The following is a 14,003-nucleotide window of genomic DNA, read 5'->3' on the forward strand; positions in this document are numbered from 1 at the left end:
CAATACACAGAAACAAACAAAAAAAAACCAAACACACAACACTTGCTATTGTTAAATATAGCAAAACACACAACCACTTACCAACACTTGTGCAACTTTCACCGTCCACATCCAGCTTCCACCCTTCATAGCATGAGCACTTGACTGTGTGCTTGTGCTGCTCACACACTTGACTGCACTTCAGGTGATTGCTACAGTAATCCACAATCTCGCAGGTTTTATTGTCTTTATGGAGTTGAAGTCCTTCAGGGCAGGAGCAGACAATTCCTCTTCCAGGAACAACAGAACAGTGGTTGCTACAGCCTCCATTGTTCAGAGAACATTCATCTACAAAAGGAGAAGAGATTTTAGGGCATTATCCTTTGTTTTGAACAATTAAATACTAATCTTTGAACTCAATTCCCTGAGGTTGAAAATAGAGAGAGAATATAATAAATAGAAGACAGCCTTTTCAGATTTCTTTTTCAGGAGTTGGGCTCCTGAATTATTGCATCCAATAATTCTTCCAACGACCAAATGTAATTCTGTATGACAGGAATTTAGAACAAAAGATTTTCATTTCTGTAAACTTTGGAGTACACTTGGTTGTACCCACAAAGGTAAATGGGTTCAATATTTCTATTATTAGTAGAGCAACTGTGGTGAGCCTTTTAACAGTTACTCAAAATCAATTGTTGAGGTCTTCCAAGAGGGATACATATACATACATTGATAATCTGAACATTTGACTTATTTTGATGTTTACAAGTAAACAGGCATATACATTTATATGCATAATATCCACATACCTTTTTCTGCATCTATAGTCTGATTTATAATGATAATGCAAATGATGAATGGATTAGTTTCCCCTTTACAGGCTGCAGCCATTTATTTTTAATTTAGGTAAATTGTATGTTATATATATTTGTTTAGAGTAATATATATATATATATATATATATATATATATATATATATATGTCATTATGAACTTGGCTGAAATAATGAACAACTAGTATTGACTGCATGAATAATATAACTGGTTTATAAAGAAAGAGAATATTCTTTTGCAGCATTTATAATATCTGATTATATTAGATATATTAATTTATCATTCTACTCCATCATAAAATTGCAGTCTCCCTGAGGAGACTGAGCCAATATGTGGCTCTGTTTACCAGTGCATGTGAAATAGCACAGTCCCTAGTATGAAGTAAGCAGTTAAGAATATTTGTTGAATTAAAAAAAAAATGTCCAAAGGCACACACAGAACTGCCTTAAAAAGAGTAACTACTTGTCCAATTGGGAAAATTACAAGTTGGAATACTTATCCTTTGGAAAGAAAAAAAAAGCAGCTAATTATTTTGCAAGCACATTAATTGCAAAAATATATTTCACATTACTATCTTACCTAATAATAGACAAACATATAAATTGACCATACTTCCGCTATGCCGCCAGCCAATCAGAAGTGGTATGCAAATTAACCCAACTAAGATGGCAGCTCATTTGCATACACAGTCACCTAGTGATGGGGCAGACGGGTTGCTTGTGTCATCACCATGGACACAGGCCTTCTCCCCCACTCCCAGTCTCTCAGGGCCTCTGGGCAGCATGGGAAGTCTGGGCTGGAGTGGAAAAAGGTAGTTCCAGAAGAGGAAAGAGGCGGCTGTGGGGTCTGAGCAGAAAGGGGCTGGGAAAGGTGGTGCCAGCCCCCAGGGAAAGGAAAGCCCATTCTAGCATGAATCTTTGTGCATCTGGCTTCTAGTTCGCTATTAAATAAATAGTAATAAGGAAAACAAAACCTCTTTTTTTTTTTTTTTTTTTTGCTTTAAAATATTTTTGAGTACTTTTTAAAGGCTATTTAATTAGAAGTTTTCTTTTGAGACAAGCTAAAATAGAATGTTGTTCAATAAGTTGCAGTTATATGTACTTACATACTTCAAATATTTCCTGTTATTCCTGGAAATTTATCCAGTTTAAAATTAGGCTGAAATGTAAGGTTTTAAAAAATATATTTTCCACACTTGTTAAACTTCCATATGAGCCAACTTTTATAAGAAGTGACAGTAGCAAGAAAAGAAGATGATAATATTAACTATTTTCTTTAAGAATGCAATTCAAGGTAACCATTACGTTAGGGGGGAAAATAATTCATTTATTGGTTCCTCCAAATGTGTTTATTCACCCATATTCATAATAATTTCAATACAGCAGTCATTTCAAAGTATTTGCCCCCTTTTAGTTCAACTGACATTCTTTTCTTTTTAATTCTTTATGGTTTAAAGTATTACATGAGTCTTCTTTTCCCCCCCATTGACCTCACCCTCACCACCCTCTCCCCCAAGCACAGCACTTCCCCTTCCCCTCTACGGTCTGACATTCTTTTTCAGTAGAATTACTTCAAAGAAATGTCACTGTATCCAGTATGTGGGGGGGAAAAGTTACAGCCCTGCTGGCATAGCTCACTGGTTGAGCATAGAGGTCACGGCTCAATTCCAGGTCAGAGCATATGCCTGAGCCGTGGGCTCAATCCTCAGTGTGGGGCATGCAGAAGGCAGCCAGTCAATGATTCTCTCTCATCATTGATGTTTCTATCTCTCCCTCTCCCTTCTTCTCTGAAATTAATAAAAATATAGTTGTTAGAAAAGTTACAATGCTTTCAGCTTATTTCAAATACGACTGTTCTCTTAGTCCTGAAGTGTCTATTCTTATCTGAGGAATTAAATCACAGATTTAGGATAAACAAACAACAACAACAAAAAATTCGCGTTGAAATATAAAACTAAATATGGAAATTTAATGCTAATATTTGTATGGCTAGTCCCTTGTCAATTCTTCCTTAACCCTATACCTGTCATTAAAAAAAAAAAAAAAAAAATGATTATCTGACAAAGACTTATTCACCAAACTCTAGTCAGGTTCCTCTGAATTCTCTTTTCTTTTTTTTTTCTTTTTTTTTTTAAAATAAATTTTTATTGTTCATATTATTACAAGTGTTCCTTTCCCCCCCCCTTCCCACCCCACCCTCTGCCCTTTCCCCACTCCCCATTGTCCTCATCCATAGGTGCACAGTTTATGTTCAGTCTCTTCCCACATTCCCCTCTCCTCTTTTCCCCAAGAATCATCAGTTCACTCCCCTTCCATACCTCTGATTCTATTATATTCAACAGTTAATATTGTTCATCAGATTTTTTTTTTTAATTTCCTTGGTTTTTAGATTCACTTGTTGATAGTTACGTATTTGTTGTTCATAATTTTTATCTTTATTTACTTTCTCTTCTGAAAGAACCCCCCTCAGCAATTCATATAATTCTGGTTTGGTGGTGATTAACTCCTTTAGCTTTTTTATATTAGTGAAGCTCTTTATCTGGCCTTCGATTCTGAGTGATAGCTTTGCTGGGTAGAGTATTTTTGGCTGTAGGTTCTTGCTATTCATCACCTTGAATATTTCTTGCCATTCCCGTCTGGCCTGCATGGTTTCTGTTGAGAAATCAGCTGACAATCGTATAGGTGCTCCTTTATAGGTAACCACCTGCTTAGCTCTTGATGCTTTTAATATTCTCTCTTTGTCCTTTGCTCTTAGAATCTTAATTATGATTTGTCTTGGTGTGGTCCTCTTTGGATTCCTCTTATTTGGAGTTCTGTGTGCTTCCTGGACTTGTAAGTCCAATTCTTTCCCCAGGTGGGGGAAGTTTTCTGTCACTATTTCTTTCAGTATGTTTTCAATATCTTGCTCTCTCTCATCTTCTGGGACCCCCATGATTCTGATGTTGGATCGTTTGAAGTTGTCCCAGAGGTTTCTTACATTATCTTCAATTTTCTGGATTCTCTTGCCTTCTAGCTTCTGCAGAGGAGTGTCTTCTGGCTCTTTATGTTCCAAATCTTTGACTTGATTCTTGCGATCTTCTATTCTGTTTTTAGGACTCTATATAATATTTTTTTATTTCAGACAATGTATTCTTTATTTCTTGTTGATCCCTTATCATTTCTTGTTGATCCCTTTTCATATCCTCATAGGTCTCATTTATTTTATCGGCCTTTTCTAGGAGTATCTTGAAAAACCTTATAAGTGTGGTTTTGAACTCTATATCCAGTCGCTTTTTGTCCTCCATTTCTTTCGTTTGTGATCTATTTGGTTTAGGCATTTTCACAGGCAGCTTTTCTGATGGGGCGGGGTTTCAGGGTGGAGCCTACAGCCTTGGCTTCCATCAGCCCCGCCCTATGCGACTCCTGAGACTCAGGGTCCTTCAGTACTTGTTGCAAGCACCTCTGAGAGAAAGGTGCCCTCGATTTTCGCCTGCTACCAAACAGTGTAAGCTCTCCTGCAATGGGCCCGAAACTGGGGTTCAGTTCAGTTGGAAGTGGAGTTGGAGATGGCGTTCAGAGCAGTCTGGAGCCCCTGTCTCCTTCCTGCCAGGGCAGTCCTACAGCACAGCCGGCCGTCCCTTCTCTGCGCGCCTCTGGGACCTCCTTTCGCCGCTTCCCCGGGTACCGCCTTACAGCCCAGCTCCCTCTGGATGAGCCTGGGTCCCCGGGGTCTGGCCTAGAACGGGGGTTCAGAGGAGTTGGGGGCCCAGCACAGTCGGAGTGTTTATCTCCTTCCCGCTAGGGAACGCCAGCCAGGCACTCGGCCTCCCTCTTCTCCGGCTCCGTCCTCTCCGCGCGCGCCGCGTGTCTCCGTACCTTGGGCTTTTACAGCTCCTCCGCGCTTCCTTCTGGTTTTCTCCTTGCTTCTCGTTGTAGAATTTCCAGTCAGTTGACTTTCCTGTAGTTCTGGGTAATGTCCATTTTATATTTTAGTTGTATTTTATTGAAATTGTTGCGTGCGGCTGCGGCTAGGTGCCTACCCGAGCAGCCATTTTGGATTCCTCCTGAATTCTCTTTTCAACTGGTCCCCAACCTTGGCCTATAAAAATTGCAAACTCTATGCACAAATAATTTCATTCTCCACTCCTGCCAGGGCAGTTCCACCCAATAAGAGATTCAACAAATACTGGAAAAGTTTCTAACAGCTCAAGGCGGCATTTCTATCTAGAATGATTCCATTCCCCGCCCTTCAATCCCCCTTAAAGTGCTTGCCTAAGAAAGCTCACCCCAGCCAAGAGAATTTACTCTTTGTTCCAGCCAAAACTTAGTGATAAGCTCAGGTCCCTGAACCTCCTCTTAGAGTGGTTACTTTAGAAAGCTTGCAATTATAAATACTACTTTCTCTAAACCTTTTTCAATTTTTTTTTTAGATATAAATCTTCTACAACTCAAAACTGTCTTCTCAAAGATTTGAGAGTAGTCTCCGTCTAATGCAAGCATGCAAAGAGATAACCATCTCACTCTTGCTCTAAGTGCTCCAATGGTCCCCAGTCATAAAAAAAAACTGGAGAAGCTTGTTTCTTCTCTGGGGTTAGTACCTTCTCTGGTAATTTTATAACCAGCTTTATGGTAGCCTCTCTACTCTCTGTAATTCTGTGAAATGTTTGAGTGAGGCTCCTCCTCTGATGAAAAAATGGCTAGATAAGCTAAAAGCGATTTTCAATCTTGAAGTAAACATATTAATTCAGAAACAGCAGGGTGGTAGAGATCAGCAATGAACTTGCATGCATATAAGCCTAACCAATGGACTCAGAAAACAGGGGGGTAAAGGCCTAGGCTTTGGGGCAAGGGCAACCTGGGGGAGGTCAGTGGGGGGAAAATGGGACATGTAATACTTTCAACAACAAAATTTTTTTTAAAAATTGTTTTCCCAATTCAGAGTTCAGCAGATAGGAATATAAAGTTGTTTTTATATCATTTTATTCATTTTTCTTAGTACTGTACTCTCTCTTTTTCTCCTCTTACTTCATTTAACCCAAGGGTTTAAAAAAGGTGAAAAAAAAACTCTAATTTCTTTCAACATTCATAGTGCCTCAGGTATTATTACCATGATTTCATGATAGAGATCCTCATCTCCATTTTTGTTTTGAGGAAACTGACATTTCAAAAAATTAAGCCATCTGTCTAGGTTACTTAATTGAACTATAAATGAGAAAGCACATAATTTAAACTTTTCAAAGTCTAGACTTTTTCTAAAGTTACACACTTTTAATTTTAAGAATACTGATAGTTTCTTTCATTCAGAATCGCTCTGATAATCTTCCTGAGCAAGCCTCAGATACTGCCATCCAAGAGATAATCCTATCATTCCTATCCACCAAACTGCTCCATCAGGGAGAAGAATCTAGGAGAGTCATAAGAGTGAACAGAGATAAACTAATCTGTCACCTTTGTTTAGTATTTTTTATTGTTTTCTAATTTAGGTTTTCTGGGAGGCATTTTGGTTTGAGTCTTCTTGTTTAAAATTTGGCATCACTGACTGAGATTGTTGCATTGACTACTTCAAGATTATTTTATAGAATCACAAACTCCTTTGAAGAAATATATTTACATAACTTAAAAAGTACAACAGTATTCTTTTGTAATACTTATTGTGCTATTAATGCTCAATTCAGATCAAAATATGATAACTTCAGTCTTAAATGCAGTTGTCTTCCCTACATTCAATTGGGCAGCTTTATCCTTTTCTCACAACCTCATATTCTTCCTACAATTCCATAAACTCTTCTTCATTATTCTATTAATTTCACCATCAGTTATTATCTAAAATATGTATTTTAAAGACCTCCTTGCTAAATATCTGATCTCCCCACAAAGAAGAAAATATAGTTTTCTTTAGGTATGCTAATTGGTTTAAGGAGATAGCTAGTCAAAAATAACTTTATTTTATATATTTATTTAGAGTTATATTTATTGTTGAAAGTATTACAGATATCCCCCATTTTTTAGCCCATTAACTCCCTTCATGTCCCCTCCCCCACACCACAGCCTTCATTGCACTATTGTTAGAAAAGATTTGGAGAAAAGGGAACCCTCATGCATTGCTGGTGGGAATGCAAAATGGACTAGCCCCTATGGAAAACAGTGTTGAGTTTCTTCAGAAAATGAAATATGAACTGCCATTTCACTCAGTGATCCCATTTCTAGGAATCTATCCTGAGAATGGTGAAACACCAATTAGAAAGAATGTATGTACCCATACATTCATAGCAGCACAATTCACAATAGCTAAGATCTAGAAACAGCCATCAGTAGATGAATGAATAAAAAAGTTGCACATTTATACCACAGAATACTATGCAGCAGTTAAAAAGAAGGATCCCTTACCCTTTGAGACAGCATGGAAGGACCAGGAGGTTGCTATGCTAAGTCAGTAAGCCAATCATAGAAAGACAAGTATCACATGATCTCACTTGTATGTGAAATCTAATGAACAAAATAAACTGCAAACAAAGAGACATGGAAGCATGGAACAGACCGAGGAAACTCATCGGGAAGGGGGGAGGGTGTGGGAAAAGATTAACCAAATAACTTATATGAATATATGCATAACTCAAAAGTTAAGCTCAAAAGCTATCAGATAGAAATCATCATTTTTGCTAATTAAAGCACATTAAAGAAAGTTATTATATGAGGACTAAAAGCTAATGAAAAAAACATACACACATACATAAATCAGTAATATTCAGTTGGTCTTATAATCCAGACCCTTACTTTCTTCTTTCTAAATATGTTTCTATTTTCACGACTAGAAGGCATGGCAAAATCCATTGGGTGGCAGTAAACTCCATTCCATTGATCACTAATAACAAGATTCTCCTATCCTGAGTGACTCGCTAACAAAAATAATCAGTTCCATTGTGGCAGCAGCATTGACCATGCAGAGATCTAAATGATGAGCATAACTATATCATTGTTAAGTGAGTTGAATACAGGCTACACTCCTATGGTTTATTTTCAGAAATTTCTAATCATATTTGTAAAATTGTTATAGACTTAACATGGTTGCAAAAAAGGTAGATAGGGTTCAGTGCTAGATGTTTTATTTAAATTGAATGAATGGAAAGAGTGACTGTTACTATAATCAGTATGAGCCAGTGAACTAAAAGGCTCCAGTGTTCAGAAGGAAGCAAATGCAGTGAAAAGTGCAATACCACAGAGATCGCCTTCATCAGATCCATCCAGACAGTCTCTTCTCCCATTGCAGAGCTTCTCTGGCTGCAGGCAGACGGAAGTGTCGTTGGCACAAGGGTACTTGGGTGGTCCACACAAGAAACTGTCACAGTCATCTTCATCGGACTGATCTTCACAGTCAATATCTCCATCACATACCCATGCTTTGTTGATGCATCTCCCTTAAGAAAATAGAAAGAACGTGCATTTGATGTTTTGTAATTAAATCACTGTGATAACGAGTGGTCATCACTATCATCTATCAGAGCCAGAACTACTCGCCATTAACAACAAACCTGTTAGCTGATAGCTTCCCAGTTTATTTTCATAACATTTCAGTGGTTCTTGTCCTGGTTCTTAAAGTGGCTCTTAGTGTTAAATCCTTGATATTTTATTTAGTTTCAAGTTATTGGTCTACCTTACTTAAATAATCCTGTGATGAATTGAAAGTTTAATTACAGTCTTTAAAGGTATATTTGTATATAAGTGTCTCTATAAACTTTAAATTTAGGTAAACGCTATCAGTGTCTTTTGGAATTCTAAATTTAAGTAAATATTTTATTTTTGCAGGAGAAATGTCCTTTTATTGACATTTATAACCTCATCATCTAAACTCCTCAAACCCAGACTTATGTACATGTCCTTTCATAAAATAATATAAAGTGTTATTAAATATATTCATAGTTAAGGTATAATACAGACCAGATTTATGGAAATGTGTATTTATTGACTTTGAGAGAAAAAAGTGATTACTATTTAGCCAGCATGTTTCCAAGTAACAATTGAAAGTGCATAGAAAACAATGGTCATTGTCTAGGTAACTCTTTTATCACTGCAAATTATTCCTCATTTCCATATTGTTTGCATTTTTCTTCTAAGTTATTATTTTTCTGGATTATCCACAATTAAGGTGTTATATGAATAAAATAATGTACCATAAGATAAATACTAGCTAATGACTAAGTGCATATCAATATCTCATAAAATTACTGGGGCAAACAAAAGAAAATGAAATATATAAGAATGTATATATCCAAGAGTCATCCTCTATAAATGTCTTCTTCAATCTTATGGGCTGCTAAATTTTAAGTAAAATACTAATGAAAAGATGTTTCATATATAGTAATATATTAATAATGTTTCATACTATTATAAGTCAAATAAGAACAAAACACAAATGATCAGTCCTATAATTAATATAAATTCATGTGATAATATTCAATATTATTAGTTTAAATACTCTTAAAATGAATACTTCACAAATAATAAATGTGATATAAATGGAGAAATAACACAAGCTCTTGTATCCACATTATAAATAAAACAAATAATATTATTATTTTATATCATTCTAGAAATATGATCTAATGGAGGAATTAGGAAATATTTAAAAAATGAGATGTACAGTTAGAAAAGAGTATCATTACCTGTCATTAATATAATTATGTAATTATAAAATCAATAAAAATTAAATAAGGACTGTAAGAAACTAAGAAATCCAAAACTAGGTAGGTAGTTTCGAAATTTACACAAAAATTAATAAATTTCATATGTAAAAATATAGTAAAAAAAACAAACAATTAAAAAATCTGCTATAAGATAAAGTATAACTATCCAAAATATTATAGAATTTGCATAAGGAAAATTTAAACACCTACAGAACAAAAAAAAAAGCAGCATTGCATAAAGATATAGTTTAGTCTTTAAAAAAAGATATTATTTAAAATACTATTTTCCCAAAGTTAATATGATTCCAAACACAACAGTAACAATATTATTACAATCCTATCAGTTTATCATAAAATTAAGAAAATAAAACTGAAAATACCTTTAAGTCAAAAAAATGCAAAAGATTAATGAATAGGAACTGGATATGGGAAATATTTAGCAGTATTTTGAAGAAGCAGTAGTTAAAATATTTCATAACAGGATATCAATAAACATATCAATAAACTGCATAGAGACACAAAAATCCCCTTCTATATTAATAAAAGGGTAATATGCTAATTAGACCAGACATCTCCTGGACATCATCCAGACATCCTTCCAGACAAAGCCACGGTGATGGGGGCCAAGGTAGAGGTAGTTAGTGGTGACCAGGCCAGTAGGGAAGGGAAGTTAGGGGCAACCTGGCCAGCAGGGAAGGGCAGTTGGGGGTGACTAGGCAGGTAGGGAGGATGGTTAGGGGTGATCTGGCAGGCAGACAGGTGAGTGGTTAGAAGCCAGCAGTCCTGGATTACAAGGGAAACGTCTGACTGCCAGTTTAGGACCCATCCCAACCAGCAGTTGGATATCCCCTGAGGGGTCCCAGAATGGAGAGGGTGCAGGTTGGGCTGAGGGACCCACCATGCATGAATTTCATGCTATGGGCCTCTAGTCCTATATAATAAAAGCCTAATATTCAAATGTCCAGTCATCCAGTTGTTTATTCACCCAATCAAAGTGTAAAATACTAATGATATTCTAAGGCCACTCAACCACTCTCCATGACATGCACTGACCACCAGGGGGAAGACAGTCAACTGGCTGACCAGTCACTATGATGTGCACTGACCACCAGGGGGCAGATGCTCCAACTGGTAGATTAGCTTGCTGCTAGGGTCCATCCCATCAGGACTGAGCAAGATGGGCCAGACAGTCCCTGGAGCCCTCTCATGGTCCCTCCCCGGCTGGCCAACCTCCTGTGTCTCTCCCCAGCCCCAATTGTGCACTGGTGGGGTCCCTCAGCCTGGCCTGTGCCCTCTCGCAACTTGGGACCTCTTGGGGGATGTTGGAGAGCCAGTTTTGGTCCAACCCCGCAAGCCAGGCCTAGGAACCCCACTGGTGAATGAATTTGTGCCCCGGGCCTCTACTTTATGTAAATGGTTTTAATATATAAAATTACAATTCTAAATAATAGAAAAAATAATTACAAAGTTAATGACAGTAGAATCATGGATTAGCCATCTGGAGAAAAAAGTAGAGCTGAGTTTTTACTTGATTCTTATACCCAAATAAATTCAAGATAGATTGAAGAGGCATTTTGAATTAATGATGATAAACACAAAAATATTCTAGAATTAAATAGACACTAAAACAATAACTTTAAATGGTCATATACAATCCCAGAAAACATAAAAGACAAATGATAAACTTGATTTTATTAATATTTTTATTCCACATTGCAACAATAAAATCCATATATAGATAAAATGAATATCAGAAAAATAATAATATAGTTTAGAAAAGATCGTATTTTTTAACATAAATTGGCTCTTAACAAATCAATAAGATAAAGATCAATAACTCAATACAAGTGTAAGAGTCACAATAAATTAATAATGGCTTACGAATACAAGATTTTCAAAATAACATTCAATTAAAAAGTAAAACAGCAATTTGACACCATTTTTTTCTCTTTCAGATTGATTAAGACCCAAAAGTTAGACAAAAAAAAACAAAAACAGATTTGAGAAGGGTTTAAATAATAGCCAAATTTTGAGGGGACTGAAAATTGGGTAATCTTTCTGTAGACATTATTATGAAATCTAGCAAAGAAAAATGCATCAACTCTCAACCACAGTAATTATATTTTTTATTTTTAAATTAATATATTTGCCCAAATTCATAAAAATGCATATATGAGGTATGTGTTGCTGCTTTGTGTATATTAGTAAAAAAAATAGTAATAACAAATTATAATTTTCAAAAGTGGTAACATCAATTACAATGCATCCATATATTGAAATTATATGCTTGAGTGAAAAAAAAAATGAGATGGTTCTGCATACATTAATATAAAATAATCTCTAAAAATTCTAAATAAGAAAAGCCATAAAGTTGAATGTACGGTAGGCTATCTTACATGTTAAAAGAGATTTGTCTGTTTACTAGTATTCTGCATTTTAATTCAGATAGCATTATAAATACATGGCTAAGCTCCTTGATTCACAAATTCTTTCTGGAGGGCTACACAAAAAATAGTTAAAAATTAATCCCTCTAGTTAGGAAGACTTGAGGTACTGGAAACCTGGAATAGGAGGCAGAGATAATTTTCATTGAATCCTTTTGTGCTATTTTATTTTCCTTCTCCCATACTTCAAAGTAAGTTATCCCCAAAAATACTCTCTCATTTCAAAATGACAAAGATAAAATGTATTCACAAGTGCAATAAAATCTGATAGTTTCTACAGATACATTATAAAAATTCAATATTAAGGTTTCTCTGGGCCTTTCACTTTCCTAGGGACTTTAGGAAATATAAGAGTCATAACATCAAGTCCCTGTCACCTAGGACTTTATAATCTAGTTAGCAAGAGAAGATCGATGCTTAATATATAACTATGGTCTAAAATATGACATCATGTACTTAAGTATTAAATGGTAAGGAGTCATCTGCAAGTATAACAGCGTGAAGAGGGAGTTCAAGAATAATATAGTAACTTTCATTCTTAGTTTGGTAACTCAAGAAACCACTTCCTATTTTTCCCCAAACATCAGTTATCCATCATGAGATTTTAACCACTGACTTCGGAGTGGTCTTAGAATTGTTTCAATAAACTCATCCATAAATCAATATCCATCTTTTAAGGTCAGAATACCAATCATACCTATTTGTCATCCTTAACCTTAATGCTGTATGAAAAGAGTTTATTCAAATGACTATTAACTTTAACATATGTTGTATTACCAGATATATGAATACATATGAATACACAGTTTAGATAAAATATATGTTTAAAAAGCTGTGTTCCTATGATTTTTCAAGGTTTGTTTGAAGTGTCACTGCTTCTCTAATTTCTTTTTTGTTAGATTTTAATTTTTATAAAAATATATCGTAGATAAGAGGGTGCACCAGGTATATATAATTACATTTCTAATTTATTACCATTAATTGGGTAAAATCCCCCAAAGCAAATGACTTTAGTAAATATGCTTAAATAATGTTGATTTTTACTTGATTTGTATCAAAACAAATCCTTACATAGTCAAGTCTTTGGCCTTAATATCTTGAAAAAATAATTATTATAGATATCCTTGTTTTAGGTCCCTCCTTTATAAATAAGAAACTTGAGACTTGTGTCAAAATATTATTATTGAAACAAAATAAAGATTAGTAATATTAAAATGTGTTATAGAAATCGTAAATATCCAATATTTAAAAACCAACATTAAAAATATATATTTTAAATGTGCACAAATAAGTTCAAATAGGCAAGTATTTCACTTTGTCTTTACTAATTCTTCTTTATAAAAACACTAGAGGCCTAGTACATGAAATTCATGCATGGGGCAGTGGGAAGGGAATGTTCCTCAGCCCAGCCTGCACCTTCTCAAGGGATGTCCAACTGCCCTCTCACAATCTAGGACTGCTGGCTCCCAACCACTCGCTTGCCTGCCTGCCTGACTTCCCATAACCACTTCTGCCTGCCAGCCTGATTACCCCTAACCACTCTCCTGCCAGCATGATTGCCCCTAACTGCTCTTCCCTGCTGGCCTAGTCAACCATAACTGTCCTCCCCTGCAGGCCTGGTCCCCACAACTGCCTTTCCTGCCGGCCCAGTCATTCCCAACTGCCCTCCTCTGCAGATCTGGATTCCCCCCAACTGACCTCCTCTACAGGCCTGGTTCCCCCAAACTGCCCTCCCCTGCAGGCCTGGTAACCCCCAACTGCCCTCACCCGAATGCCTGATTGCCCCCAAATGCCCTCCTCTATAGGCCCGATCCCTCCCAATTGCCCTCATTGCAGGCCTGTACCCCGCAACTGTCCTCCTCTACCAGTCTGGTCACCCCTAACTGCCCTCCCCTGCTAGCCTGATCTCCCCAATTTCCCTCCCCTGCAGCTATCTTATGTCCACATGGTGGCTACCATCTTCGCCCACATGGGGGCAGCCATCTTGTGTGTTACAGTGATGGTCAATTTGCATATTACTCTTTTATTAGATAGGGGGATTACATGCTGAAAATAATACTAGGTGTTTATATCAAGTAGAGTTCTAT

At 36.3% G+C, this 14,003-nt stretch overlaps 1 protein-coding gene across 1 annotated transcript in view; it reads right to left on the minus strand.

Annotated features, from left to right (window-relative positions):
• LRP1B (LDL receptor related protein 1B) overlaps window positions 1-14,003 on the minus strand; it is a 1,553,318-nt gene that overhangs the window by 541,868 nt on the left and 997,447 nt on the right. Inside the window, exons 22-23 of the mRNA XM_084892846.1 lie at window positions 8,006-8,206; window positions 82-327 (exon numbers count right to left, since the gene is read on the minus strand). Coding sequence (XP_084748972.1) covers window positions 82-327; window positions 8,006-8,206 — 447 coding nt within the window. The remainder of the gene's footprint in view (window positions 1-81; window positions 328-8,005; window positions 8,207-14,003) is intronic.

This window comes from Pipistrellus hanaki (genome assembly GCF_964339955.1).
Source record: "Pipistrellus hanaki genome assembly, chromosome: 8".
NCBI lineage: Eukaryota > Metazoa > Chordata > Mammalia > Chiroptera > Vespertilionidae > Pipistrellus > Pipistrellus hanaki.